This window comes from Anser cygnoides, chromosome 23 (genome assembly GCF_040182565.1).
Source record: "Anser cygnoides isolate HZ-2024a breed goose chromosome 23, Taihu_goose_T2T_genome, whole genome shotgun sequence".
Classification (NCBI taxonomy): Eukaryota; Metazoa; Chordata; class Aves; order Anseriformes; family Anatidae; genus Anser; species Anser cygnoides.
This window is the reverse complement of record NC_089895.1, coordinates 8374114-8400084: the sequence shown is the minus strand read 5'-3', so window position 1 is coordinate 8400084 and position 25971 is coordinate 8374114. Positions and strand designations below refer to the sequence as shown.

Here is a 25971-nt window from a genome sequence, read left to right as displayed (position 1 = left end):
CGGCAGGACATTCCGTTCCAAACAATTTGCTGACAGCTGTTGTACTTAGTACATACACACCTGCAATACCAGAACCTGAAATATCTTCCTGCCTATCTCCAGTTGATAAGCAATAGACCGACACTTCCAAAAGCCCTCCCTTGGGTTGGAGCTCTCCCTGGCAAAAGCAAGCTGCTCCTAGCCTCAAGTACCTGAAACCTAAAGGAAGACTCAGGTCTTGTGGACTGATCGCATTTTCTGAATTTCTTTCCCCCTGACAATGCCACAACTATTACATACTTACTTCAAAAACTATATGTAGCCTGATCATGTCAAGCAGAGTGCTTAACACCATCGTGACTAATACATCCAGTTACAGGTGATACCAGCCCGATACCAGCAGCAAAGCATGGTTTTCCAGTATTTGGGCCATGCAGACATCCTGCACTTCCGTAAGAATGTTGCAGGAACTGCAACCAGACAATACTTAAAAGCATGTTATAGATCTATCAACATGCAGAAGGGCCTTGTAAAGTTTATCTGAGAATGCTTGCTGTTTTCCCAGTCAGTAGAAATAAGGTCACTCTCTAGGTCACACACATCAGTCCTGAGGGTGTGAACTCCTGGGTGGTTTTCCAGGGCACGCTCTCGAGCCCATTCTTGGCCTTAGGTTTCATTTGACCTTTCTGTACCTCATATTATGTAACCATAAAATAACTTACAGAGTTATTATAAGAGAAGAAGCAGTTATGTTTGCAAAACACTGTTTTTTCTTGATGGAAAGTGCAAGGTCACCAGTGACAGTATCAGAACTATATACCATTCTAAATTCTTGTAAACAAAGCCCTCATCTTGGGCTAGAAAGGTTTGCTGGGAGAACATCGCCACAGAAATGACGCAGTGCCTGGACTTCTGGGCATGTGGTCCGCTGCACGATGGACAGCCCTCCTTGATGCTCTGGACTGATCCAGCCTGGCATCTCCCCCGTGCCCTATGCTGGCGGACAGCACAAACAAGTCTCATTCAGAGTCCTGTGGTTTATTTTTCCCCCAGTTCCACAAATACCAGTGCTCACCAGGGTGGGGACTTGGAATACTTTAAAGTGTAGATGCATGGCCACCTAGTGAAATCTGAATTTTGCTTTCCATTTCCCTGCAACACGCAAGCTCTTGGAATTGTACATTCAAAGCTTGTTACATTGAGGGTGTTGCTGTATTTTTTATATATAGTTCTGCATTTGTCCAAAGACATACACAAAAAGGTCAGAAATTAGCATGTTAGAGGAGGCTACCTCAGACAGCATGGGAAGGTTTCAGTTCTTACAATGAAAAATATCAGGAGAAATCCCCCGCCTTGCATAGCTCAGCTCCATACGACCAGTCATAAGGAGGATGCATCTCTGCCTAAAGAATGCTGTACTGGAGTACTGGCAGGTGGATCAGAGCAGAAGGTAGGAAAAGCCCATCAGTGGCAACGGACACAGGCAAGGGTCCTCAGCTGAGCCGCGGACACTGCGCCAGGCTGTCATGACAGCAAAGCAGCAGCTTGTGCCCCCCGTGTGAGCAGGGCAGGGCAAGAAAGGAGACCTCAGAGGATTCATTAGCTGGGAGCAGACAGCAGCAGTGTAAGGCAGCAGGAGATAGTTGAAGGCAGCCATTCAACAGAAGACGTATAGACAGATACTCCTTCAGAAATAAAAGATGATTTTGAGAATAAAAGCAACCTGGGTAAGTGAGGAGTTCACACAGGCAGAAGGACAGCAAGAAAAGCATTCAAAACCACAGGCAGCTAGGAAGTGATTTGCCTGAAACACTTAGAAAAGAGTGCCTTAACAGATGAAATACAAAAGAGAGGTAACTCACTGCAGGCCAAACCACTACATATTAAAAGAAAAAATGTCCTGTGTTAGAATGAGAGACTTCAGTCTTAGCAACATCTGCTACAAGCCCTCTCACACCCGCCCTGAAATGTACTCTAGATCTCTAAACTCAAACTGCAATTTTATTCACTACAAAATTTCCAACCTAATCCCTCATTATGCCTTATCAGTGCAGGTGAAACTTCAGTTGACAGTATAATACATTCATGGACACCTGCAGACCTAATAATTGGCCAGGGAGTACGTGGATGAGATCAGCAAAATTGCTGCATTCCTTCTCTAAGCCTAAATGTCCTACGCCAGGAAACAGCCTTGCTACTGCAAGGTGTGTAATTTAATAAACCATTAACTCAAACCTGAGGTGAAGTAAATTCAGCATATTATACATTTCAAAATAGCATTAGAATTCAATTTAAGCATCACCAAAAACCTAATCCTCAGTATACAGGGAGTATTAATAAGTAACTCGAACTCTGTGTCTTGATTTAATTTCCAGCTGAGTTGTGCTGTTCTCTGACAGCGATTCCTGCAGTGAGGATACTGTGGTGATAACATCACAGGTCCAAAACAGGGCAGAGTCTGAAAGCGTGCATGGGCCCACTTGATGCGATCTTCCTAGGCGAACAGGTGGGCCTACATTCCAGCAAAAGCAATCCGGTTCCGATTTGTGTCATAAAGATTTTAATATTCTCCAGCAATGTGACACCTCAGCAGGGTCCTCAGGCATCCCTGAACTAATCCTGTTTTCTGTTCTTTTTGTAACCATTGGGGCAAAATACATTTTTGATAACGCAGGTGCTCCTGGAAGAAGTCGCTAGGAAGAGAGAGAGACAAGGCTGTTTGCATAAGGCCAGTGTCACATCAGTGCGGCGCTGCCTGAATTGCAAACAAAATGCTGCCTGGTAACACAGCTGGCTCGGGCACGTGCTGCTCTCCCCCGTCACATTAGCTGTGCCAATAGCACATGGCAGGATTACAGCGGCTATAAAGTGACAGATACACTGCTTTCAGTCCCCCAAGTCAGATGTAAAGTGCAAATGGTGCATCATTTCCACAAAGAGCCAAAAGCATAAAATCTGCTTTCCATTTTTGCAGGAGTCGGCCATGTTCTGGACTTTTTTATGTTGCCCCTATAATAACTCCTCTTGATTAGCAGCCAAGGCACGTCCCAAAGCAGTTTGGGAAATGCATCTCTTCTATAAATGACAACAGATTATTTAAGCAACAGCTAAAGCGCTCTGACTGTGTTTTAGTTTGCTTGCATTAGTGTCAGTCTTCTCATACATCTAAAGAATGAATCCTGCCTTTTCTTTAAAATGGTGGAGAGTGATACAAAAATAGCAGACTACTCATCTAAAATAAAGTTATACGTTTGAAATAGTTGGAAACTGTTTTTTAATCACTGGCGTCTTTCTTCTAGAATATAATCTGCCTGCTATACATTTTGCTTTTCTATCCAATTTCAAGGAAAAATGCAGCAAGTGTGTTGATAAATAATTTATAAAAACATTACAAAAGATAAAGCACTCCTGCTAAAATGTTTCCAGCCTTCTAGATACCAGTTCATTTGTAATCCTCTCTGTTTCCCCTTTGCTGGAACATCAGAAGAGGGTTATTGCTGCATTTCTCCACAGACCCATTTTCCTCATCCTGCAAGTGTCAAAACACATCTTTGTTTTGAAGGTATCGAGACTGATAAAAGGGTATGGCCTAGGCTGAGTTGCAAGTTCAATTTTATCTACTATAGATTTTTGTCATGAAAAACATTTGTCATGAAAGCAACATCCTGATTTATTTCTGTGGTCTGGAGTGTGAAGATGGATGTAAAATAGACACACTCCTGGTTCTCCCAAAAAGGAGGCCTCATAGGTGAGGTCCCCTTCTATGTTTTGCCCTTCCTCTAATAAAAGAGGGGGTGTACTTTCTGTGAAACAAAGGAGGGTGATTTTGGAGTCCAGTGCAAAGGATAGCTTTGTTCTTACCAAGAGGAAGGAGACAGAAAACAGCTTGTGATGAGCTTTGCCAGATGGAATTTAATTTTAGTGAAGGCAATGACCCTATGAGAAGTTAACATCAGTGAGCAAGTAAAACTTGAAGGAAGAAAAATAAGGCAAAAATAGCCTTCAACTTGAACAGATCATAGGAGCGCGTGTGTGTGCACAAACGTATGTCTATACTGTTTCAAAGGCTGAAGATGGGTTTCAATGGATGCAGTAGCCCTGAAAACATGTCTACACGTTCATTAAAAAGGTCATAATTGTATCAGAAGGAAGTTAAAGGATACTCTACCTCTTCTGCACCATCTTACATTATTTGTTTTGTCTTGCTTACGCTGTTCACGTGAAAAGAGTAGTGAGGAATGAGAAGATGAGTGCAAGACAGCCCACAGCACGTTACTGAGCCGAACCACCCGCCGCGAGCCTCTGCTGTGCCACCAGGAGGGCTGCTGCCCCGGCAGCTCTCTCAGGGACACCAGCAGCGCCCACCACTGCTGCGCTGGCCGACCACGCGCTCCCGAAGGGGGATGCTCTGCCCTGTGCAAACTGAGCAAAAACAAACAACCACGTCCAGGCAAGAGACTTGGCCAAGACCTCAGCTAGCCAGGAGCCACAAACAGCAACTGCATTGCCCAAAATTCATCAGTGAAACAGAGAAGATGCCCAGCAAAGTTGTCATTTCAAGGCATCACAAAACTTTTATTTGTTTTAACAACAGTGCAGAAATATTGAGATTGACCGAAAAGTCTTCAAGTAGGGCTGCATCCACCTTCAAAGGGGAAAAAGAGAAAAAAACACTGGGGCAAATATATATATTTATAATCACTTATTCCTGTGCTTTAAAGATGAGTACTTCATTAAGAATGTACTTGCAAAAGAAGATGACACTAAAGGAACAACTGTATATAAGACAATTAAAGGGCTTTTACTTTTTTTCTGCCTTTTCAAAGTTGTCAAATACAAGTGAGAACACCATTTATTTGGTTTGACAAATAAAGGTGGCAACCAAACCATCATGCACAGTCTTTTATATTCAAAGCAACCATTTCACAGAGCTGATAGAATGTAACATTGGAGGCATAAAACAGTTTGTCTGGTGAAGGATTAGCAGACTGGCATGTTCTGGATAATAAGACTAATTAATAATTTTCATCTCTAAGGAACTACATGACACACTACTTCATTTCTCTTTTCCCTTTATTGCTGGGTTTAATGCCTGCGTCCTGCAACTTATAGGCAGCTACAGATTTGAAGGAGTGACCAGAGTAAACAAATGGCCGTTTTCACAGCTAGTCCTGAAAACAAGAAAAGGAGAGAGGAAAACCCACAGTGGCAACCCTTATTCAGAGCAATGAGTTACATAAGAAACAAAGGTGAGGTTTTCTAAGGAAAAAGGAAAGCAAGGAAAGGCTCCTGCACTGTAATTTGTAATTGCAATTCATGTTACAAACATAACAAAAGCATTTTGGACTACTGACCGAAATAATTTGTCCAAAGAACTGTTAAGTACAACAAAGCACAACACAAATTGTTTTTAGAAAAGCTGTACTAATACAATTTAAAATTAAGTTTTGGGGCATTCACACTAAAAGGAACTTGAGCTTTATGCAAAGTCCAGAGCCACAAAAGGAGCCTTCAAACATATTGAATTATTCACTCCTCTCAAACAGAGCTTCATTTTGTGTGATCCCTGCAGAGACTGAGTCTCACTGAGATCGGCGAGCGGGTACCTAACGGCTTCTCTTCTCTGACCAAAGTGGAGGAAATGGGTTCAAGTGTTTGTGAGGGGGCGCAGCTAACACCTCTCAAAGGGTTTCTTTGAAATTTATTTTCAGGAGTAAATATGGGTTAAAAGTGTGGGACATCAGAGAGACTGACATAATTACAAAAAAACCTCTGGATTTTTCAGGCCCCAGAAACCACGTCATGCACGGCGAGGATCGCAAAACCTCCCTGTGAAAATCCCGGGAGGCTTCACCTTCCAGCCACAGGTAGAAAGAAATCTTGGGATTAAAATGAGTGTTTTTAACCCTTGGATATGCATAGGCTCTGATTAGGCACTGGAATAAATAGCAGTTTACTCCACTTTACTTCTATATTCTCTGTTGGATTTCCTTAAGCTTAATAGCAATCACAGAGTAACTGCCTCTACACTGGGGCAGAGACCCTGCATGAAGAACTTCAAAATTAAATAGCGCTAAAGGCAATAGGTCTCAGAGTGCCTCTGTGCAGGGTTGTGAACATCACCGCTACCGTCACTTCTCTGGCAGGGATCCTGAACCTCGGGTTCTTCTGTCACGGTCCCATGGCCACGTAGCAGATCAGTGCTGCGGTGCTGTGGAGCCGCAGCTCGTGACACCAGGCCACACTAACGCCAGTTAGATACCCCTGCCATCCTTTGTCACACTGCCATACACAGCTAATTTTGTCATATGGGCTAACGTTCACACTTTGGGAAAATGTGCTAGCATAATAGCAACAGTTTGCATTCCTGTTGGAAAAAAGGCAAAGGCTCATTATGCCAAGTGCCTGACTTACACCTCGTTCCTTCAACAATATGGGACCTATCTAAAGTGCCCACATACAGTGCAAGATCTTTAATGCTTTATTGCCCAGTCATTTCTATTTTACCCAAATGAAAAATAAAAACCATTACTGAGCAGAAGTCTCAAGAATTTTTATGAGATTGTAATATTTCCAATTCATGTTTAAAAAGACCAAAATCTTCAAGCTGTCACTTGCTTCTCAAGCCAGGGAAGCGGAAGCTGCTGCTTGGTGCAGCACAGCATGAGCTATCAGATATGGCTTATGGATACTCTGAAAGATGCAGCTGGTGCACGCAGGACTGTGTGAAGGATGATTAAACACCACTAACAGCACTCTGCACACCTGCACCGCCCCCATCAGCACGTCTCACTTACTCCTTCCAGGACAGACTTCTTGCCTGGACATCACACCTGTACAGCTGCTGATCTGCCTGGATTTCTTCCTGACGTTTTCTACTCTGTGGTAAAGCCTCACAGTGACTCCCCTGGCTGCTGAGAGCATCCCGTGAGTGTGCAAGGCATAATGATGCAACACAGCTGGTTTTTAGCTATTACAAGACTGGATGTTTGCATTGCAGCCATTACCGTGAAGCCTGATTTGCAACAGCTCTCTGACGGGTACTGGCATCTCCTGTACTTTTTCCTGTCATCCCCAGACTACCTTCTCCCAGCACTGGCATGTCTGACCCACCACAAGAGCAGTGCAGGGGCAATGTGGCAGTATATGAACAGTGCAGATTTTCTAGATGTTACACAAGTCTGCAGGAGACAAGGGAAAAGCCCTCCCAGTGCCTTTCAGGTGGGGTACCCAGGGCCATCGTGGGACTGAGGCAAGCCCTGCTGGGACACAGGCCCTGTCCTCCCTCTGCTGGCAGATGAGCCTGTGCCCTGCTGGCCTGTGCCACCCTGCTCTCCGTGGACTTATCTGGGGACACTTTGCTATTTACACACTTTTTTCACCATTGTAAATAATTCAGCAAGCGGTTAATGTGCATACCGTGTGAGAAAGGTATCTGCCTACATATTGCTCTCAAATGCTTGCTAGCCTTAATTTGTTTGATGGGCTGTGATGAATAGGTAAACACCAACAGACTGAACATCCATAGGTATCAGTATTCCCTGCACTTCCTACTTCCACAAACATGTTTATCAAGAAAATCTCACCTGTGCAAATGGTACTGGCAAATGACTAAGCTAATGAATATTCTTTGAACTAATTCATAGGCTTTATTTGAATATTTGCTCATAATTCCTTTTATTTTATTCCAATTTTTTTCTTTTATAGCTGAACCACAGGATGTCCTAGCATGTCAGCAGCCTTCTGTCAACGATTCCTGGCCTCTTTTTGCTGTGACCATTGTTGTTATTAAATTACTGCCGCAAGTGGGAAGGCATTTGGAAAAAAACAAATAATATTAATGAAAACAAAGTGCGTCAAATACACATTCTCTCCATGTTTAAGCAAACAATTATAGAAAAGATAGCAATACAAAAAAGTTCTCTCCCATGTCATGAAAAACTAATATATATAGTTACCGTGAATTCATTAAAAAAGAAAAAGCATGTTTCTATAGCACGCACGGTCTGTATATGACTTATTACAAGAGAAAGAAAGACTGTTTTCAACATATCGCTACCCACAATTGCAGTGTCTTAACACCAGCACAAGAAAAGATATTCAGAATCTCCTAAAGGCGGGATGGAAAATGCCAACCATCAGCCCTGCTCCCCCATCAGACTGTCCAACAGAGAGTCTCCAGCTGTACTGCATGGGAGTGGAAAAGAGCAAGAAACACATTGGTATTAATGGTTACAGACAAAGCCTGCTTCCAATAACCTTTGCTCACGGCAGCCAGCCCTGGGAGCCTGGCACTAGATTAATTTTAAATTCCTGGGGTGCCAATTACCAGTACACAGAAGGGAACTCTGCATTTTGTAGTCAGCTGTGCCAATGTTTGAAAATAGACTATATCTGAAAATCCACATTTTTTCCTGCGTTAGTCATTATGAGTACAAACATTTTTCTTTTCTATTGACAGAAAATCTGGTGCCATTTTGGAGGTTTGAACACACGCAGCACGTGTGCTCGTACACGAACGTCCTGCTGGCAAACAAGCCAACCAGCGCAGAGGCAGTGCCTGTGTGCTGAAGGCTTTCCAGGAGTACCTGCCATCACTCACACCTAAAAAAAGACTTCACAGTGCTGTTCTGTGCTTGACTGACTGCAAATGGCTAAGGCACTGTTTCTTTTAGAAAGCTAACCAGTAATGCCAAAAAGAAAAGAACCATTCTATATTCAGTTACTGGGTTTAGCGCTGCCGGGCATGTGAAATCACGAGGAGCCCTTTAGAAAGGGATGGTGTCACATGCCATCAGCTTTGTCAGGCTTTCAGCGAGATTCCTGCTCGAGGCCTAAGCTGGGGACAGCGCCGCGGGACGCGAGGACGCCTCCACCCGCCTGGGCTGGGTCCTGGACCAGACGGGCCAGACCCCTGCTGTCCCCACAGAGCGGCTCCTCCTCGGGGCCGCGGCACGAGGCGGGTTCCTCGGGGCCACATGCGGAGCCGCGCCGCAGCAGGGGGCCGTGAGGGCCACCCGCCCGCAGTGCTCACAAAGTGCAGCTCGAGCACTGCCTCACCCAGAGCCAGAAGAAGCACTGAAAAGACAAGGCGATGCGTGACTTGGGGCAGAATTCAAAAACAAAAGCTATTTCTTTTTATAACAGTATCATTAATTTCCTTGGGAATGGCAGTGCAGAGGGCCAAATGAAATGTCTGGAAACTGGAAGGTGGTCCAAAAAAGAGTACAACTAATTAAAGATGCAGCAAATTATGAGTCCAGGAGGCTTTGCAGCAGCCTGGTTTTTAAGGTGCTACTGAAGATTTCTTCATTGCTTCCCAAATGCTCTTTGAAGAAGTTATTCACCTCATCATCTCTCTGTCTGTGTGTTGTGCAGACCATGACTTTATTCTTCTAGAAATCAGGAATGTGAAAGAAAAATATGAAAACAGTGTAGAGAACCACCTTTGTCATTATTCCTTCACTCAGCTCCAAGAAGTCAGTATGGGAGGCTGAGTGCCCAGAGCTGGAAGGTCTTCTGCAGAGGCATTACAATGTTTGTTCTACAATTACAAAATCTATTAAAAAGAAAACTAAAGTATCTTTTTTGGTAAGGCAGCATTAAAAACCTATTATGAAGAAAGACTAAAATGTCTCAAAAAAAAAACCACCACAAAACTTCAGATTACAAAGGAGGAAACCCCAGCTGTGTCCTGTATAGCAGACTTGCTATCGCAACCACACAGTGCCAAGTTTGCCATCACAATGATATTTTTCTTTTTCCCCTCTGAAAATGAAGCCAGGATAGCATCTCTTTGGCAACAGGAAACACTGAAAACATTATTACCATGAACTTGCTGGCCAGAGCCTTGAAGGAAACGCTTGGAAAAGATAAAAGGACTTGGTCTGTTGTGAACGCTACTCGATTGAATACCGTTTGCCTTTCAGTCAGGAGCTGGCTGTCATGCTGCCTTCCAAGTGCACACAAAACCTGTTTCTCTAAATTAACATCCACTGCTGAGTTGTGAAAGACCCAGCATCATCATCCTTGTGCTCTGCTGCAGACTGAGATCAGGCTCCTCGCACCGGCCTGGGCCTCGCCCCTTCACCAAGGTGTTGCTGCCACAAGGACACTGTCCTCCCCTGAAAAACACACTTGCTTACAGTTCAGATTGATTCATTAGATACACTTTTGAATAATTTGGCAGTTCTAATAGGACAGGAGGGTGTTCCAGAATTGTGTCCCACAGGGGTGCACGTTGATGAATTAGGCTTATAGCATTGTTCACATTAATCTTTTATTATTAACTTTAATACTATTTATTTATTATTAATAATACTTATTATTAACTTTAATAATAAAAGTACTTTATTATTTTTATTATGTACTGTCCTTAAAGCCTTCCATTGTAAAATTAAGAAACCAAAACACAGTGCCAAGTGGAAAAAGCAAGGCCAAACGGCCGCCTAAGTCAGTCTGCAAGGAAAGCAAGCATTTTTGCACTCTGCGCTTGGGGCAGCCTTACAGAGCCCCCGGGTGCAGCGACCTCGGCTCTCGGCGGGGCCGTCTCCCCCTGTGCCCGCAGCCAGCCCCCCGACCAGCGCCGCAGCCTGGCCGTCGGGCACCGACGCAGCGCGAAGCTCCGCACCGCTGCGGGCCTGGCGGGACCCAGCCCTGCCTGAAACTGAGCCACCTCACACAGTGAAGGCACAATGCGCCCTTGTTTCTAAATAAAAGCATACTACGTCCACAACGAAATGTCCTGCATCACGTTTTAAAAATAGGCTCATAAGAAATGTATTTCCAAGTTCACTCTTCTCAATCCCAATCAATTACCAGAGCAAAGAAGATGGCCTAAACATTGACCACGAAAGAGCCAGACCTCAGGACACAGGAAAGGAGATCCTATGGTACTGCACTGCAACTGGTTAGATACGGGCTTCCTAAATGTCCCAGCAAAGTTCAGTGGTGCCCCCTGAGAGCGGACAACAAAAGCAGGTGATTAACAAGAAGAGGGCTGACCTGGGAGAGGAGGACCTCTGCGGGACTCCCGCAGGCTGTTCTGCCCGCAGCAGAGGGGGCTCCCGGGACTGTCTTTCGTTGGGGAGCACACAGGCTACACGAGCATCGCTCAGGCTAGTGGATAGTGGGTTGAAACTGGGGGAAGTTTCCTGACGGAAAAATGTGCAAAGCTAGAAAATACTCTCTTAGAGGCAATGAAGAAACTCCTAGCGTTTGGGAGCAAGCCTCCCTGCAGGTCACAGTCTAACTTTGGGCTGGAGTTTTGCAGTCTGTCTTGCATCACCTGTTCATCTTGGCATCTGATAGGAGGGACTCTGCTGTCTGCCCTGTGAATTTCTTCAGAAAGTGGCCTTCCTCAAGATTTTCAGCTTACGTGAAAAATTTCGTGAGCAGAGCTGCCTTCTAGCAATGCTGGAAGCCTCCTGGCACTGGCAGGGGCTGAAGCCTGGGCTCCGGTTGCTGCAGACCAGCAGCTGGTGCTCTGGGGAAGGACCTACAGCACCACTATGGGGCCGAGCACGCCAGGAGCTGGAGGTGCTGGTGTATGCACTGAGCAAAGCTAAACATCTTCCAAGCTTTCACAACACTTCTATTTCCCAGAGCTCTTGGGACTGCAGAATGAGGATCTTTTCACCAACACCCTAACCAACTTCCTGTTCCTATGTAGGCAAGAACCGCGAGAACCAAGTGATCTGCTATTCCACCCATCTTAGTTCTCTCTCTGCCTTCACTGGGGACACCTGGGAGAAAACATTAACTGAGCAAGCACGCAAGTGCTGCCATGCTGTGCCTACACTTCAGAATTAACTTAGAATTTCCTTTGAATTCTCATGTCACATCATCCATCACAGGCACCAGCAGAGACAGCCGCTAAATAATAAAACAAACAGATGTCTGCTGCGCAAGGAAAACTGGACTCTAAGTTTAGAGATTTTGTTCAGTTCCGTGCACTGAACTGTGAACTTTTAATGGCTTCTTTAGTCATGCTTATAAACAGCTCCCCCATCTCCTTGCTGCCTGCTACATCCAACTTCGTACACAGGTCAGGAGCTGGAGAGGTGGCGAGGAAAACCTCCCGCAGCTAGGAGAAGGGCTTAAAGTTGGTAGATTCAACACGGTTGCACTGCATTTTCAGCAAAGTCACAACACCACAGTTTTCCTCCATGTAGGTGAAATACCGACTGCTCTGACTGCAGCAGTGAAGGGTTTTTGCCCCTTTACTTACATTCAACATTTGTATTTTGAGGATGCAAACAGAGCTCAGAGATGCACGTAAGCATAACAGAGGACAGTAACATTTTGTGTATGTTCCCTTTGATTAAGCCCACTGAGTAGGCAGCATCTTCTGTGGTTTGTGGGGTGTCTTTTTATGCAGCTGAGAGAGCAACAGCTTTGTCTTTTTTAATATGGAAGTGTGATTCCAAACCAAGGGAAAAACATGGAAGTATTTTCCATTTACTTCTCAAAACATATGTCATTTTCCTTAGACCCAGTTGTTTTCAGGACTGTGGGGGTTTAATCTTTAAAACAATAACATTATTACAGTATTTGTCAAGCGCTGTTTTCTAACAAAAGAAAATGAATTGCTTCCACATGCTCAGCATTTGTAAGCAACAGTAAATAGTCAATACAAGCAGCTCAGCAAACTTACATTTAGCACTCCAGTGTCAGCAAATACCCACCCCAGGCACTCAGCGAGTGAACCCGAGCACACCTACCATGTCCCGAGGACCACTCAGTATGAGGCCACTACCCAAACACTGCAGAACGAAGAGGAAAACTGCTAGACCTTTCAAGGGACTTGATCGTGCCCACAACAATGAGAAGAATCACCCAGTAACCCAACAGAACTACCTCAGAACTAAACTCCCTGCTGGAGGAAAGCCGTTCCACCCACCCTTTTTGTGCAGCTTGCCATGAGGTTTACACTAAATTCAGACAAATCCCCACAGGCTGCTTTCTCTCCCACGACATTGCATGCTCAGGAAGCAGCTGGCTTCCTGAGCTCCTACTGCATGACTTGCTTCAAAATGGAAAAAAACAAACTAAAAATCTAGAAGTCTCATTTTAGCTGACTCTGTTTAGGGTACACTTAAGCTCATGCTATAAAGAGAAAGGGAGCTATACATCAGCTCTGTATTTGCTAGAAACTTATCTAGAGAAAACATATCACAACTCTAAAGAAAGATGTAACACTTTATGAAAATTCCTATCACCTTCAGACAAGAAACATCCCCCAAAGCAATCAAACACCCCAGAGAAGGGCACGGCTGACTTCCCAACAGCAAAAAGAAACACAGCCGTACAAGTTCATTTGGAATAAAACCACAAGAAAGGAATTCATCACCATCCTACCTGAAGAAGCCAGTAGCACCTTCTGTGAAACGTGGGGATGATGGAAGAATGGACGTAACAGCCATACAAGCACTAAGGACAAAAAAAGAGAAAGCAGATACAGAGTTAGGGAAAGAAATCATTATCCGAATGACGAGCAAGTTTAAAAGGCAGCACCCAGAGACAGGAATGAGAGAACATTATCTGGTATGCTACGCTGGCATTTTTTGAAGTCAGTCCAGGGCTTTGATTCTGCTGGTAAAACAGAATGGCAGGTTATAGCAGGGCAAAATTTTAGGAGAATACATTTTAAACACTACTGTGGGTTAAAGACTCAATGGACAGAGTTTAAACATTTCTCTAGTTTATATATGGACATAAGCCCCAAACTGCAGATGACCAGATTCAGCCTTTTTGTCAGTTTTTGATACGGGTGACAGAGGCTTTTTCAGTTCCTCAATGACTCACGGTGCCATCGCTGCAGCAGAGGTGCCTGTGCCCACCCTGCACACTGTGGAGGAACCCAGTCCTCCACCACACAGCCACGTCCTCAGCTTCTGCTGCAGAGAAACCCCTTGGAGATGCACTAGCCCTATGGGGGCAGAACTAGAACCAAAGTGCCTGAATTCCCAAATCAGCGTTGCCAACTGTCCCAGTTGTCATTAGAAACACTTAGCAGGCTGCCTAGGCTCTCTTCACAGCCACTTCTGTGACAAGGTACTGCACTGAACTGAAGCTCAGCCACCTAGGTAAGATCAGAAGAAATAAAGTCGCCCCATATTGCTCTAGATCCAAACAATTCAACGTATGTAATTTCTTTAATAATATATATTAAAAAAAACCACACCTATTTTACATGGCTTATCACTCAGGTACACAAATTTAAAATTGAGAGCATGTAAACCGAAAAAATTGTTGTCATGGATTGTTTTATACAGCAAAATGAGAAGATAGTGTTTTGTTATTGTTGTTTTAATGAACTTTGCTTGTCCAATTACCTGAAACGAGTAAGGGTAAGGAATTCTTCCTGTAGCAAAATCAGATTTCCAGTGTGTTAAAACTCAAACAACACCGTCAGTTGGAAGCTAAGCCCAGTACAAACCAAACACAAAACTGTTATTAAAGTATCCCCATACAATTCCTGCCCACAAAATATGTTTATTGCTAAGAAAACAATATTATTTTCTGACTCTGCTGGCTTTTAATATAGTCCACGTGGGGAGAGGGGATGGGCATGCATGTGATGATATATTCCCCTCTACTGAAGGTGATTAGTTTTCCTTGAACGAGAGATTGCAACAAACGAGCAATCTGCTTGCAGCTTTCTTCAGATATTTCCCCTGAAAGATCACAGATCATGCATGTTTTAGGCATGCCGATATTCTACAATTACAGAAGGAAAAAATAAGTAAAGCCAGCTGCAGGGGATTTTGCAGAGGAACTTCATTTTTTGCTTTACTCCAGCGACTGCACTGATTGCAACAACGCTCATAATTACCACTCTCTGCACACTGCTATGGGCCCTTGCTGCTCCCTGGGGAGCAGGTCCGTGCGCCGGGGCCTTGTGCGGGGTCGCGCAGTGCCCGTGCCCAGCAGGCGGCCAAGGCAGCTCAGTGTGTGCAGATGCAAATGCTCTGCCCTGTCGTGTCAGAGCTTGGAGAGCAGCGCTCCGTGCAGCTGCAGAACGAACAGGGAAACACGGGACTTGGTGCTTTTGCATCCAGCACTGAACTTGGGGCTAAGCCATTCAATTCCTCACTGATGGCGTGACAGGCTGCTGCTTTCTTCTTCTTTTTTTTTTCTTTTAAATCCAATGGAAAGATATTTAGAATCCAGTGAACATTTCCCAACAAGTAGGAGCAAGCTACAATAGGCAAACAGACAGCTACCAACTTCTCCCTAACACAACAGCGGTCAGGGCAAGGAAGAATTTCCCTGTCCCAAACAGGTATTCCCACTCCCTTCTGCACTGCTGTGTTTGAGGGAAAGATGCTGAAATTACATACAACCAACTTGCGTGACGATCTTGAAATAAACAAACATATGCAGAAAGGGAGTAAACGTTCATAAAATATCACCACCCTAAGCCCTTCTTCTGGTGTTTGGGTATGAACAATAGCACATCAGATGGACAGGTACATTCAAATTGGGGAAATTTGGTCTATGAACGCTAAGAAAAGAATGGAAAAAATACAGAACAGCTATATCATTAAAAAACCTTATTTGGAAAGCAAGCCTAGTGTTTATGAGTTCCAAAATATTTTAAATATTAAAACTATTAAAAACTATTTGGGGTAAATATTTTAAAATGTTCAGTGTAAATATTAGCAACCTGAATGCCATCAGCTAAAGGGCTCTCATAAAACAAATTTACCAACTGAATGTATGCCGTGTATTTGAAGTCCTGAAACATCAAAAGTGAGTGACTTAGGAGTTTCTCCCCAGTTTCTGCAATTAATTCCTCTCTCGGTGGCCATCCAGCAACCTCTGCCCTCAGCGGGAGCTCTGAATGGGGAGCATCTGTGGGCAGGAGCCGGGCGCTGGCAGCAGCTGAAGCTGCACCCCGCTCTGCACGCAGGGAGGGAGGGTAAGCGCTGCCGCGAGGGATGCGGGGTGCTGCTGGGTCAGTGTGCCGGGGAGACTGAAGGACAGTCAGCTGTCTGCTGGCAAGGAAAAATGCTCTTGGTTTATTTCCTTACTCTTAATTTTGGTCTTCCCCACAGTTGCAGGATGGGATGGCCCTCACGCTGGTGAAACTTCAACAAGACTTTAAATCACGTTAACTGAAACATAAGCGGATGGGTGCTAGAAAATCTTATCTCTAAATCACTGTCTGAATTGTCTAGAATATCTGTTTTTGCAGATACGGACGCCATGTCATAAATACTGATGTTAAGGTTAACGTGTGGAATCAAGGCTTTATTGGCACTTGTTTGGATGACCTGCATATCTTACTCTGTGCTCTGTCATGCCTGAGTAATGCCATTATCTTGGCTGCAAACCAGCTCTCACCGGGACACGGGCTCTGTCTCTATAATCTCTCCAGTGCAGGAATCCCAGCTGTTTGGTGCAAACACAAAGGGTCTGGTGTATCTTGATTTATAATTCTTCTGTCTCGAAGGCACCTTCATAAACTACGAAAATACTCTGCAAACAATGAACTTGCCAGCCTTGACATCATTAGCATGCCCTGTAACAGGATTAGTGCAGAGGGAAAGCCATCATTTCAGGTGTGTCATTAAAAGCGCACGCTTATCAGCGAGTACACTGAGAGGCTGGCTGCAACGTCTCCTCCGCAAGATAATCACTCACAAGGTCGGCTTGAATTAAAAAGGATTTAAAGACTGCTGGCTTCTATCACAGAGTTATTTTTAAAATATAAATGACAAAGATTAATAACGGTTTTTAAATATGTCAAGGGTACATTTCACACACACACACACACAAAGAAAAAAAAAGAGAGAGGAAAAAAAAAGGGGGAAAAACCTCAGGAAAATAATCCAAAGAAAAGCTTAACATTTTAATCCCACCATTCAGCATGGGAAAAAAGCAGACAGTGTTTGTTTAAGATAATCCTTGACAGTGAATCTTGGCTGCACTGCAGCCTAGTGCTTTATTGAAAGGTCTTTAATATACAGTTATGCTGACTCAGAACTGGTCTTCCCATTTTGGAAAGCAGCGTGGAAGGTTCAGGATCACCAAGTCTGAACAGCTTCCCAGCAAGGACTTCGAAAGCAGGTCCAGAGCCCTCCTCTGAAGAAGCTTTCACAGCATGTGCACCCACCGCTCTGGTGCCCAAAACAGAGGCTGATGCAGAAGTCAAGGACCCCAACCTTAGGGAAAGTTAAAATTAAAAATTAGATCCCAGGAAGGAAAAGTGTGCATAGCTTAGCGGATAAAGTGATTTTTCTCCTTGTACCGGTAAGTGCTGTTTTAAATGCTATGATCTATTTGAATGGGGGAAGCACCCACATTCCTCAGCTATGAGAGAGACTAAAACCATCTGATACACGTTTCTGGATTCCTGTTGAGGCTGATGGCTTTAGCGACTGGTGCATTTTCTGGAGGACTACACAAGTCCAGCAGCACTGAGGTTCCCCGGGCTCGCTGTGCAGCCAGCAGCTACAGGCACGCTGCCATGGTGGAGAGGGCACTGCAAAGGAGAGAGGTGCCCGAAGCACAGCAGCACTCCTTACCTGCTCGAGGAAACTGTCCTCCAGGAGGAGACAGAAGCTATTTGCTGAGCATGAGGCAGTCCCTGCCCTGAGCTGGGTCCAGGCACGCCACAGGCTGCATGCAGCAAGAGCACGTGGAAGGTACCCCCGCGATCTCATCTGTGACTGCTACCTGGTCCTCCTTGTTTTCGCTCCTGAGACTCGCGCTTTTCCTGTGAACTCTTCAGAACAAAACTGAAATTCCTTGGGAGACCTGGTCTTTTATCTACAGGTCTGTTGTTTAAATCCAGCTGAAGATGGTACCTCAAAGCTGTACTTATCTAAAGGAAGCTCAGATAGTACAAACAGCCACAGACTAAATCTTACACATCCCCAAGCATGGGTGGCTATGGCAAACTCCCAGGTACCACAGCACGCAATGCAGTTAGTTAAAGGAGGCTCTAAAAAACAAAACAAACAAACAAACAAACAAACAAAACAACAACAAAACCCAACCTCTTGCTCAAAACAGGCAAAAGGGGTTTCATTAGCTGTTTCGTCTTTTTTCCTTTTTTTTTTTTTACTGGGAAGGTAAAAAAATGCCATGGCCTGTGTGTCTGTGGTTATGTTAATGCTGGGCTGGGCTCTCAGCCAATGCATTAAGTGAAATCGAATTCCTGAAACCAGCTTTAATCAGCAGATTTTTAAGGTTAGAATTACTCTCTCCTCTACAAGGCTTGCCAAGGTTAATTCTGTTCTGAGCATGCTGAATTAATGGGCTGGACAGAGAAGAATTGTTTTTTCCTGATTTCCTTTTAAGTTCACAAAATCTCTAGGAGAAAAGAAATAGTATTTCTGAACTGCCTGAAGAGAAAAGCCTCTTCAGCAGCTTATGATTTCTGTTTTGAAAACAGAGACGAAGACGTGAACTTCTGTCACCTCCTGGCTGAGCACTGGGTATGGCAATAGGCACCAGCCTGTCCCCGGAAGGAAGCCCCGAGGGGCAGCTGCCCTGGGGCGAGGACTTGGATGCAGCTCCCAGCCCTCAGGTGCTGCGGGACGGTGACTGCTGCGGCAGGAACAGCTTCCCTTGGAGCGTGCTGCAGTCACCTTTCAGGGAGGGATGCGCTTAGGTTTGCAAATTACATGACACTTAGAGGTTTAAATATTAACAGTTTCATATCCCCCCTGCCCCTCCAGCCAACAGAAAGTAATCAAGACGAAAGTTTTGGACAAAAAATGCCATAAAGATGTTTCCAGGAGGCAACAGTCAGGTGAAGAAGCCTACAGAGCAGGGAAGAGAGGAAAACAATGAGATGAGAGTAAGGCTCTGAATGCTTGCAGAGGTGAGCAGAGTGCTTTTTTGGCCATTAGCTTAGGCACCTTCAGGGAAGGCTGCTGGATGCATTTTCCAGAGAGGAGCAAGCAAAATTGCAAAGTGGTCTTGGAAATGTTGCACAGTGTTGTACACACTTAGGCAGGAAATTTGAACATGCAACGAGCGTAGACTTTGTCCTGAAATACTGCGGTGTCAGGGGTGCCCCTTTATGCTGACAAACCAGCCGGTTAAACATCCTCCCCTTGCCGCAGCCGGGCTGGGAAGCAGCAGTGCAATTCCAAGACCACCCAGCGGCAAAACGCCACTAGCACAACGCAAACCTTCCCCAGCACTGCTCGCCTGGAGGACAGTGGGGAGGCACATGGGGCAATCCTTCCAGCTCCCAGGGGAAGAGAAGCAGAGATTTGACAGTCACGCATGTTGATAGCAGGAGTACCTCTGAGGCGAAGACGGTCCTGTTTCTGCAGGCAACTCCATTCAGGCCAGAACAGTACTACCAAGCTCGCACCAGCCTGTACGACAAAGCCAAGCTCTCCATGCTACGTCCCTCCTGCTTCTGAGTGACAACACCCCGTAACTCCCCTTCAACGTGAAGTCCATACATGCCTCCAGAAGTTCTCAGCTCCAAACAGCTTATTTGCAGCCCCAGTGCTGCTCCCAGAGAGTCCACCTCTGCCAGCTCCGCTTCATCTTGTACCTTTCTAAAATCGACTGCTCATTAAAGAAAAAAGGGCTTTCTCTGGACAGAGAGGCATAGCTGGGCAATTAGAACTGCCTACCCTTCCATTTATATGCAGCTCACATCTCGCATTATCAAACCTCTGAAAACTGGAGGAAAAAAATCAAAGTATTAGTGCATTTTTTTATCCTAAGCTCCTTAAAGTGATTGTAGCTTATTTAAAAATAATACAGTAATGCTGAGGTGTTCTTCCTTAACAAGAACACCTTGGGAATGGAAATAGGAGAGCAAGGAATCAAAAATTCAAGATAGGGTTGGTCAGACTTTGAAATTCTTCTCCCCAGTGAGTTACACTAGTGGATATTTATAAAAAAAAAAGTCAGGATTTTGTTCAGATTTTCACACTGAATTCCCAATTCCCTTAATAAGAAGCTAAATCAATCTTTAGAGAACAAACCATGTAAGACCCGTGGCTCTAAATTATTAAAATATACTTGAGTAATTTTATAGCGTAAGGCTTCAACTTCTAATATCCCAGCAGCCTGCACACATCCTAAGTATGACCTATACAGGTCAGCGGGGAAAAAAATAAGGTCCTCTGCCTCCAGACTTGTGGGAAGGCAGGGGACGGACCAGGCTGCTTGCTCAATGCCCTGGGCACATGCTTCTGCCCTGGTGCCTCTCCTAGGCAGTATGGGATTTACACCAAAATCCCTAAACAAACAGCCTTTTCAAACAAACAGTCATGGCAACAGCAACAACAAATGCCCCAAATAATGGAATCTGACTGTAACACAAGTGAAATCCAAAACCTCCACCTCCCATGGATAAAGCTTACAGGGAAAATGACTCTTAGTCTGTCCCCCGTCGTGCTGAACACGAAAGCTTGCCTCACATCCCAAAGAGCACAAAGCAAGGAAAGCATCAGGACCTAAGAGCTACCTTGAAGTGTCTGAACACCTGCTAGTTTCTGTGTAGCCCCGTGTCTTTCAAACATTTTCCACAGCCCACAGCAGCAAGTTGGAACTGCCAATGCACTGTCAATGTTTAATAAACTGAGGATGCGAGCAGGGAGAGCGCCAGAATAGCAGCTGTGTCAATGGCTTGTAATACCACTAGTGTTGGAGGGTGGAAAACCCTACTGCTGTTCCTAGCCCTCATGTTGTTGAGCAGCATGCAGCTAATCACCTCTCTGTTACACTACTGCCCGGCGCTGCATTTTCTTCTGGAATGGCGCCTACATTTTCAGAGCTTCTCCACCAAGTGTCATCAGGGAATAACCTACGGCTTGCAGCAGTATGCATTGCTGCCATGGACCAGACCTCCCAGGAAAGCCAAGTGAGGTTTTAACTTCATTCTTCTCGTCGTTCTAACGATAAATTACAGGTCTTCTAAATTAACTGTTGTACCTGAGCCCAGTCAAGGTCTGCTCTTGACTTCAGCCTCCACGTTACCTCCTCAGCCATGCACCATGCTAAGAAAAGGTAGAGCACGGCAATTTAAACCATACAGTAACATGCGGGCTGCACGTGATAAACATTTCTCAGTGTATAAAACCAGAAAGGAACAAGGTTTCTGTTGCCTTGGACTGTTCTACTCCTTTAAAATGCAAGCATACTCCAAAGGAACACTAACCAGTGCAGCAGCAGCACCGAAACTCACAGGCAGAAAGCAGAAGTTGCTTGGAGCCTCTAGGCATTTGAGGATAATGCAGCCCACCCTTACTTTGTAAGGTGTGAAAGGATGCCCCAATACTTTTCCCTGACAAGGAAAAGAGGGAAAGCAGCCTGTAAGTTCTCGTATCAGTATTTTCCTTTCAATGCAACAACCTGTATTTCAGAGATGCCAGTCAAAATGCAACAATAAAAACAACTCTGCCATCTCTATCATAGACATTTCCAATATCTGTTCATATAGACACCACTGCATCCCATTCTTTTCACCACCACATCCCAGCAGATGCACTACCCAACCTTCCTGAACATGATATATCTGAATGTCATACAAATCGTAATCAATACTCAAAGTTTGTTAGCTGTTTGTACTAATATATTTGCTTTACATGTAGGAACCATTTCCCATCTGCATCTGTAAAAAGTACCCACAAAATTCTCTGCTACTCTTCTCTGAAAGGGAAGAACCTGGTTAGAAGTGCAGGGCAACTTAAAAATTGGGTCTGTACCGTGAGCTGCCTATTCACCACCAAATTAGTACGCATGGGGGAAACCCTCAGATTCTGCGTATGTCATCTCTCTTCTCAAACAGATCTGAAGTGAGTGCCCTCTGAGATCAGGTTATCTTGTAGCAGATGGTCTTTCCTTCAGGACACGGATGCTAAAGCCACAGACGCGTTCCAAATCCATTTAAACATCAGATTATGCTCGCCCCTGTCAGCTGAAGGAGCTGGGAGACAGCAGCAGCTCTAGCCAGCTCCATTAATCAAAATTCAGCGAGAAAAGCCAACATGCTGCTATAAAATCCCCTGACTCGATGCCAACACCACGCACAGGGAACCTAATGCCATCAATCTTACTTTTTCTCCCTGAACAGTGAGATGCAGCTGGGGAGGGGGAGAGCAATGATGGGGCTTGGCCAAGCGAACATAGCCAGAAGATTTTTTTTGACAACTCTCATAGGGCAAAATGACACAAACTTGACAGGTATGAAACAGAAAACCAACCTCAACATTTCTTTGTACAGATTGGCCCCAGCTTAACCTTTTAAAATCATGAGGTGTAACACTGGCTGAACCCCGCAACACTGAGAAACCATCCAGGAGGGCAGACAGGCAACACTTGGAGGTTTTATTTTGATCTAAAAAGGGAAGAAAGTGTCATAACATAGGGAGGCATCCAAAATTTCCTGCTACAGTATCTCCACTGCAGCAAATCTTCAACTAAAAAAAATTGCTAAACATGTTTTCTCACTACTGATTTTAACAAAACAGAGACATCGGACAGGTTTAGGTTTTTCCTCCAACATTTATACATAGTACAACAAAAAATGTGCACGGGAATAACCTACGCTGCTGGCAAGTATTTTATCACCAAAGCTTAAACAATTACTTATAGTTTGTAAATTTGGACAAGGAATCCTTATGTACTGACAGCAAATCACAAAAAAACACCTTAACGTTTCTACAGTTTAAAATCCCAGATAATCCGGCCTTTAATTTTTAGGCAACAGATTGCAACATAAAAGACTGATTCAGTTAGGATCTTCATTTTCTCTTTGAAAAACCCAAGAGGCCTCATAACTAAAGTTAAAGGGGACATTACAGCAATGAAACATTAGTCCAGTTCCACGTTCCTTGCCTTGCCTTTACTGGAGAATCATTAGTTCATTGTGATTTTTACTTTTCTGTTCTACCAAGAAAATACTGTTGTGCAGGGTGTTAATACTCAGTCCTGGGAGACCTGCAAGGCTTGCAGTGGATTCTCTGCAGACTCCACCTTGCTCACCTCAAGCAGAAAGAGGCCGAGCTCACGCACACACAGGTATTTTGACGTCCCAGCCTGCACGGCTGCCAGCATCATGGTGTACCTCTGCAGCATCAGGGCACTGGCTGCTGTTCAGGCATTCAGCCTGGTGTAAGACTATTTTTTTACTTATTTATTTATTTATCACTGTATTGGCTCTTTTTCTGACGTGCTTCAAACCCTCCTGATGCCCTTGATGTCACCAGCAGGTACACCTAGATAACGATTTCTGGATTGAGCACACAGATCTCGTTTTATGGCTAATCAAAGGAGCAGAGGTTATTGCATCCTCAATTTAAAGCCAAGCTGTATTGCTTACAGGACCTTGTCAATTCTGCTAGTTTTTGTTATCAAATATCTTTCTATTTACCTCATGACTTGTTAGAAAGCAATTTTTGAAGTGTTTAATATTTTATGAAATATTTAAATGTTTAATGGGTTGCTTTTCAAACCCGTTTTCCCTCTGTGGAATTCTGAAATCACTGCAAGGATTGCAGGTTTTAATTGTTTTACTCCTATAAATTACCCTTCTAATAATAATGGCTAGCTGGCAGAAATCTACCTATATGGGCACTAAGCCTGGGTGCCCCGAATTCTAAAACTCACCAAGAGTTTATTTTGAGATTCAAACAAGAAAACCTCAGCTATTCAAGTATGGTGGTTGCTGCATTTGGCATCTCCTCAAATCATCTGTTCTTTTCTACGCCAGTTTGAAACCTCACGTAAAACATCACAAAACCAGGTTTCATTATGCCTGCAATCCCATGCTGCATGCCTTACAGAAGTCCCTCCATCCTCCCAATTTGATCTTCAGAGCTTTCTTTACAAGTCCCCGGCACAGACTCTAGCTCTCCATCTTAGCACTTCTCATCCAGATCCCTGTGAACAACTCCCATCTTCAGCACACTTTGCTCCGTGTTCCTCTCATGCAGGAAGGAGACCAGTCTCTAGAAAGTGATGGGTTTTTTTGCACTTTCTCTTGATTTTTACAGTAAATGCTGTTTCCTTTAAGTCTAGTCTTTAGACAAAGACTGTTTTTATGTATCAAGAGGAAAAAAAAAAGAAGAGATGCTGAACTGTGCTACCTTTGTAACACTGAAGGGTAATGACATTTCCTCTTTTTAACATGTACGCGTTTCTTCAGGAATAAAATCTAGCTGTATCTATTTCTTGTTCCCAGCTACTTTAATGTTCAAAGCATGTGGCTCAGTCCCAGAAGCACTCCCAAAGTGAGCACCAGGGTATAATATGCCCTCACTTGCATGCCTTTCTGTAAGCAAAGAGCACTCAGAGGAGATGCTCTGTGATACACCGTCTGCTGAGAGAAGTATGGGACACAGAGGGGAAGGACTCCGAATGGGTTGTTACTTGCAGTGGTGTCTGTGACAAGATTTTATACTTTTAATATGCCTGTCTTACTGGAAAATGATTGTCCTTCCCAGCAGATACTTCCTCTCTTACCAGGGCCATCAGCCTAACAAACAGGCTCCTGCAGAGCTTTCCCAGTTGCTAGCTCAAGCTGGCGTTCTGCGGCAAGAGGGATACTTGCAGGCTGGCTGCATAAACCACCTCCTGCACCTGAAGGACTCACCACAGGTTCAGGAATTTCAAACACTGCAGTCATTTAGATTCATCACAGTACTGTGAAAGGTGCCACGGGGTACAACGCCTCATTCGAGCGTGAGCCCGGCTGCAAAGCCGAGCAGGATGCGGGCTCAGCTGAGGCAGGGGCTCCAGGAAGCTGCTGTTGTTCTCACCTTCCCTATTAGAACACTAATGGCACCCGGCCATTGTCCGTGCAGAAAGAGGCTCAGTAATTAATGCCCAGTGTACTGCCCAGTACACATTTCCCAAATCCGTTGCACAGCTGGGTACCAGGATATTCTTTTCATTGGGTTTGACATGAAGGAAGAGTTACGCAGAAATATAATTGCAAATCCAACAGGGTTGTCAGAGTGGGTTAAATTATTGTAATAATAATAATAATAATAATAATAATAATAATAATAATAGTCAGAAACTCTGTTTTCCAGTATGCCCCAACCCCTCTTTTCTATACATTTTCTTTATTCTGGTAGCCTGCACAGTTTCAGCAAGAGCATTTACTGGTACTGTCCACTCGCTATTGAATCCTCTGGCACTTACCCATTGATCTCTTACCTGCAGCTCAATAGTAAATTAAAGTCCAAGGTCAAGCCTTTTTTAGCAGGTTGTTTACATTCAATATAAGCCCCTGCCTTTCTCTGTCTGAGGTAGCCTGAACATGGACATGGGCTGCCGATCCATTCACCATTACTAGTTTTGATTATATCAGCCAGAGGGAAAGGGCTTTGATCCACAGAAACAGGCGGCCAAACAAATAAGTTTCTGCTTGTACCACCAGCAGAATGACAAGCAGGGAGATGGCTTTGGCCTTCTGCAAAGAAAGGCAAAACTCCCTGCCTGCAAGGCAAGGCAGAGCAGTGCAGTGGTAAGACACAGAGGCACTGATCGGGGCCTGGGGTCCTGGGATGCAAACATGCAGTGACATAAAAGCTGTGGAGCTGCTGCAGATATTTCTTTATTACAGGAGAAGTGGTCCCAGAGCCAGCCTGAAAAATGAATGAAGACGACATGCTGGAATCTGCAGTGGCAAACGCCCTCCCTCCAAGCTCTAGTCCTCAGGGCTGGGCCCCCTGCCCTGCAGCAGGCAGACCAGGCTGCTCGTCGTTGACGTCAACGTGGATAAACTGCTAGCACCTTCCTCCGACAGCAAGCACGGTAGCTTCCTGACCTTCCATCACAAACTGAAACAACACAGTAGTATGCTATATGCCAGCTATCAAACTCTTGATTTTTTTATGCTGGTAACTCTTTTAATAAGAATTCTTTAAATATTTATGAAAAATGTACGAGGCCAGTTCAACAAGACACGATAGCTTTAATCTCAGCACGCTCTGCAGCATTCCTGCCTGCTGCTCTGCAGTCACTCTAGAAACCACAGAAATGACTTGCACAGTCACC

The 25971-nt window shown here is 44.5% G+C and overlaps 1 protein-coding gene across 7 annotated transcripts in view; it reads right to left on the bottom strand.

Annotated features, from left to right (window-relative positions):
• The window catches only part of CAMTA1 (calmodulin binding transcription activator 1), a 376339-nt gene that overhangs the window by 128660 nt on the left and 221708 nt on the right, over positions 1 to 25971 (bottom strand). For all 7 annotated transcript variants that reach the window (XM_066982026.1, XM_066982030.1, XM_066982029.1 and 4 more), the window contains one exon: positions 13339 to 13410. In XM_066982026.1, the coding sequence (XP_066838127.1) occupies positions 13339 to 13410 (72 nt within the window). The remainder of the gene's footprint in view (positions 1 to 13338; positions 13411 to 25971) is intronic.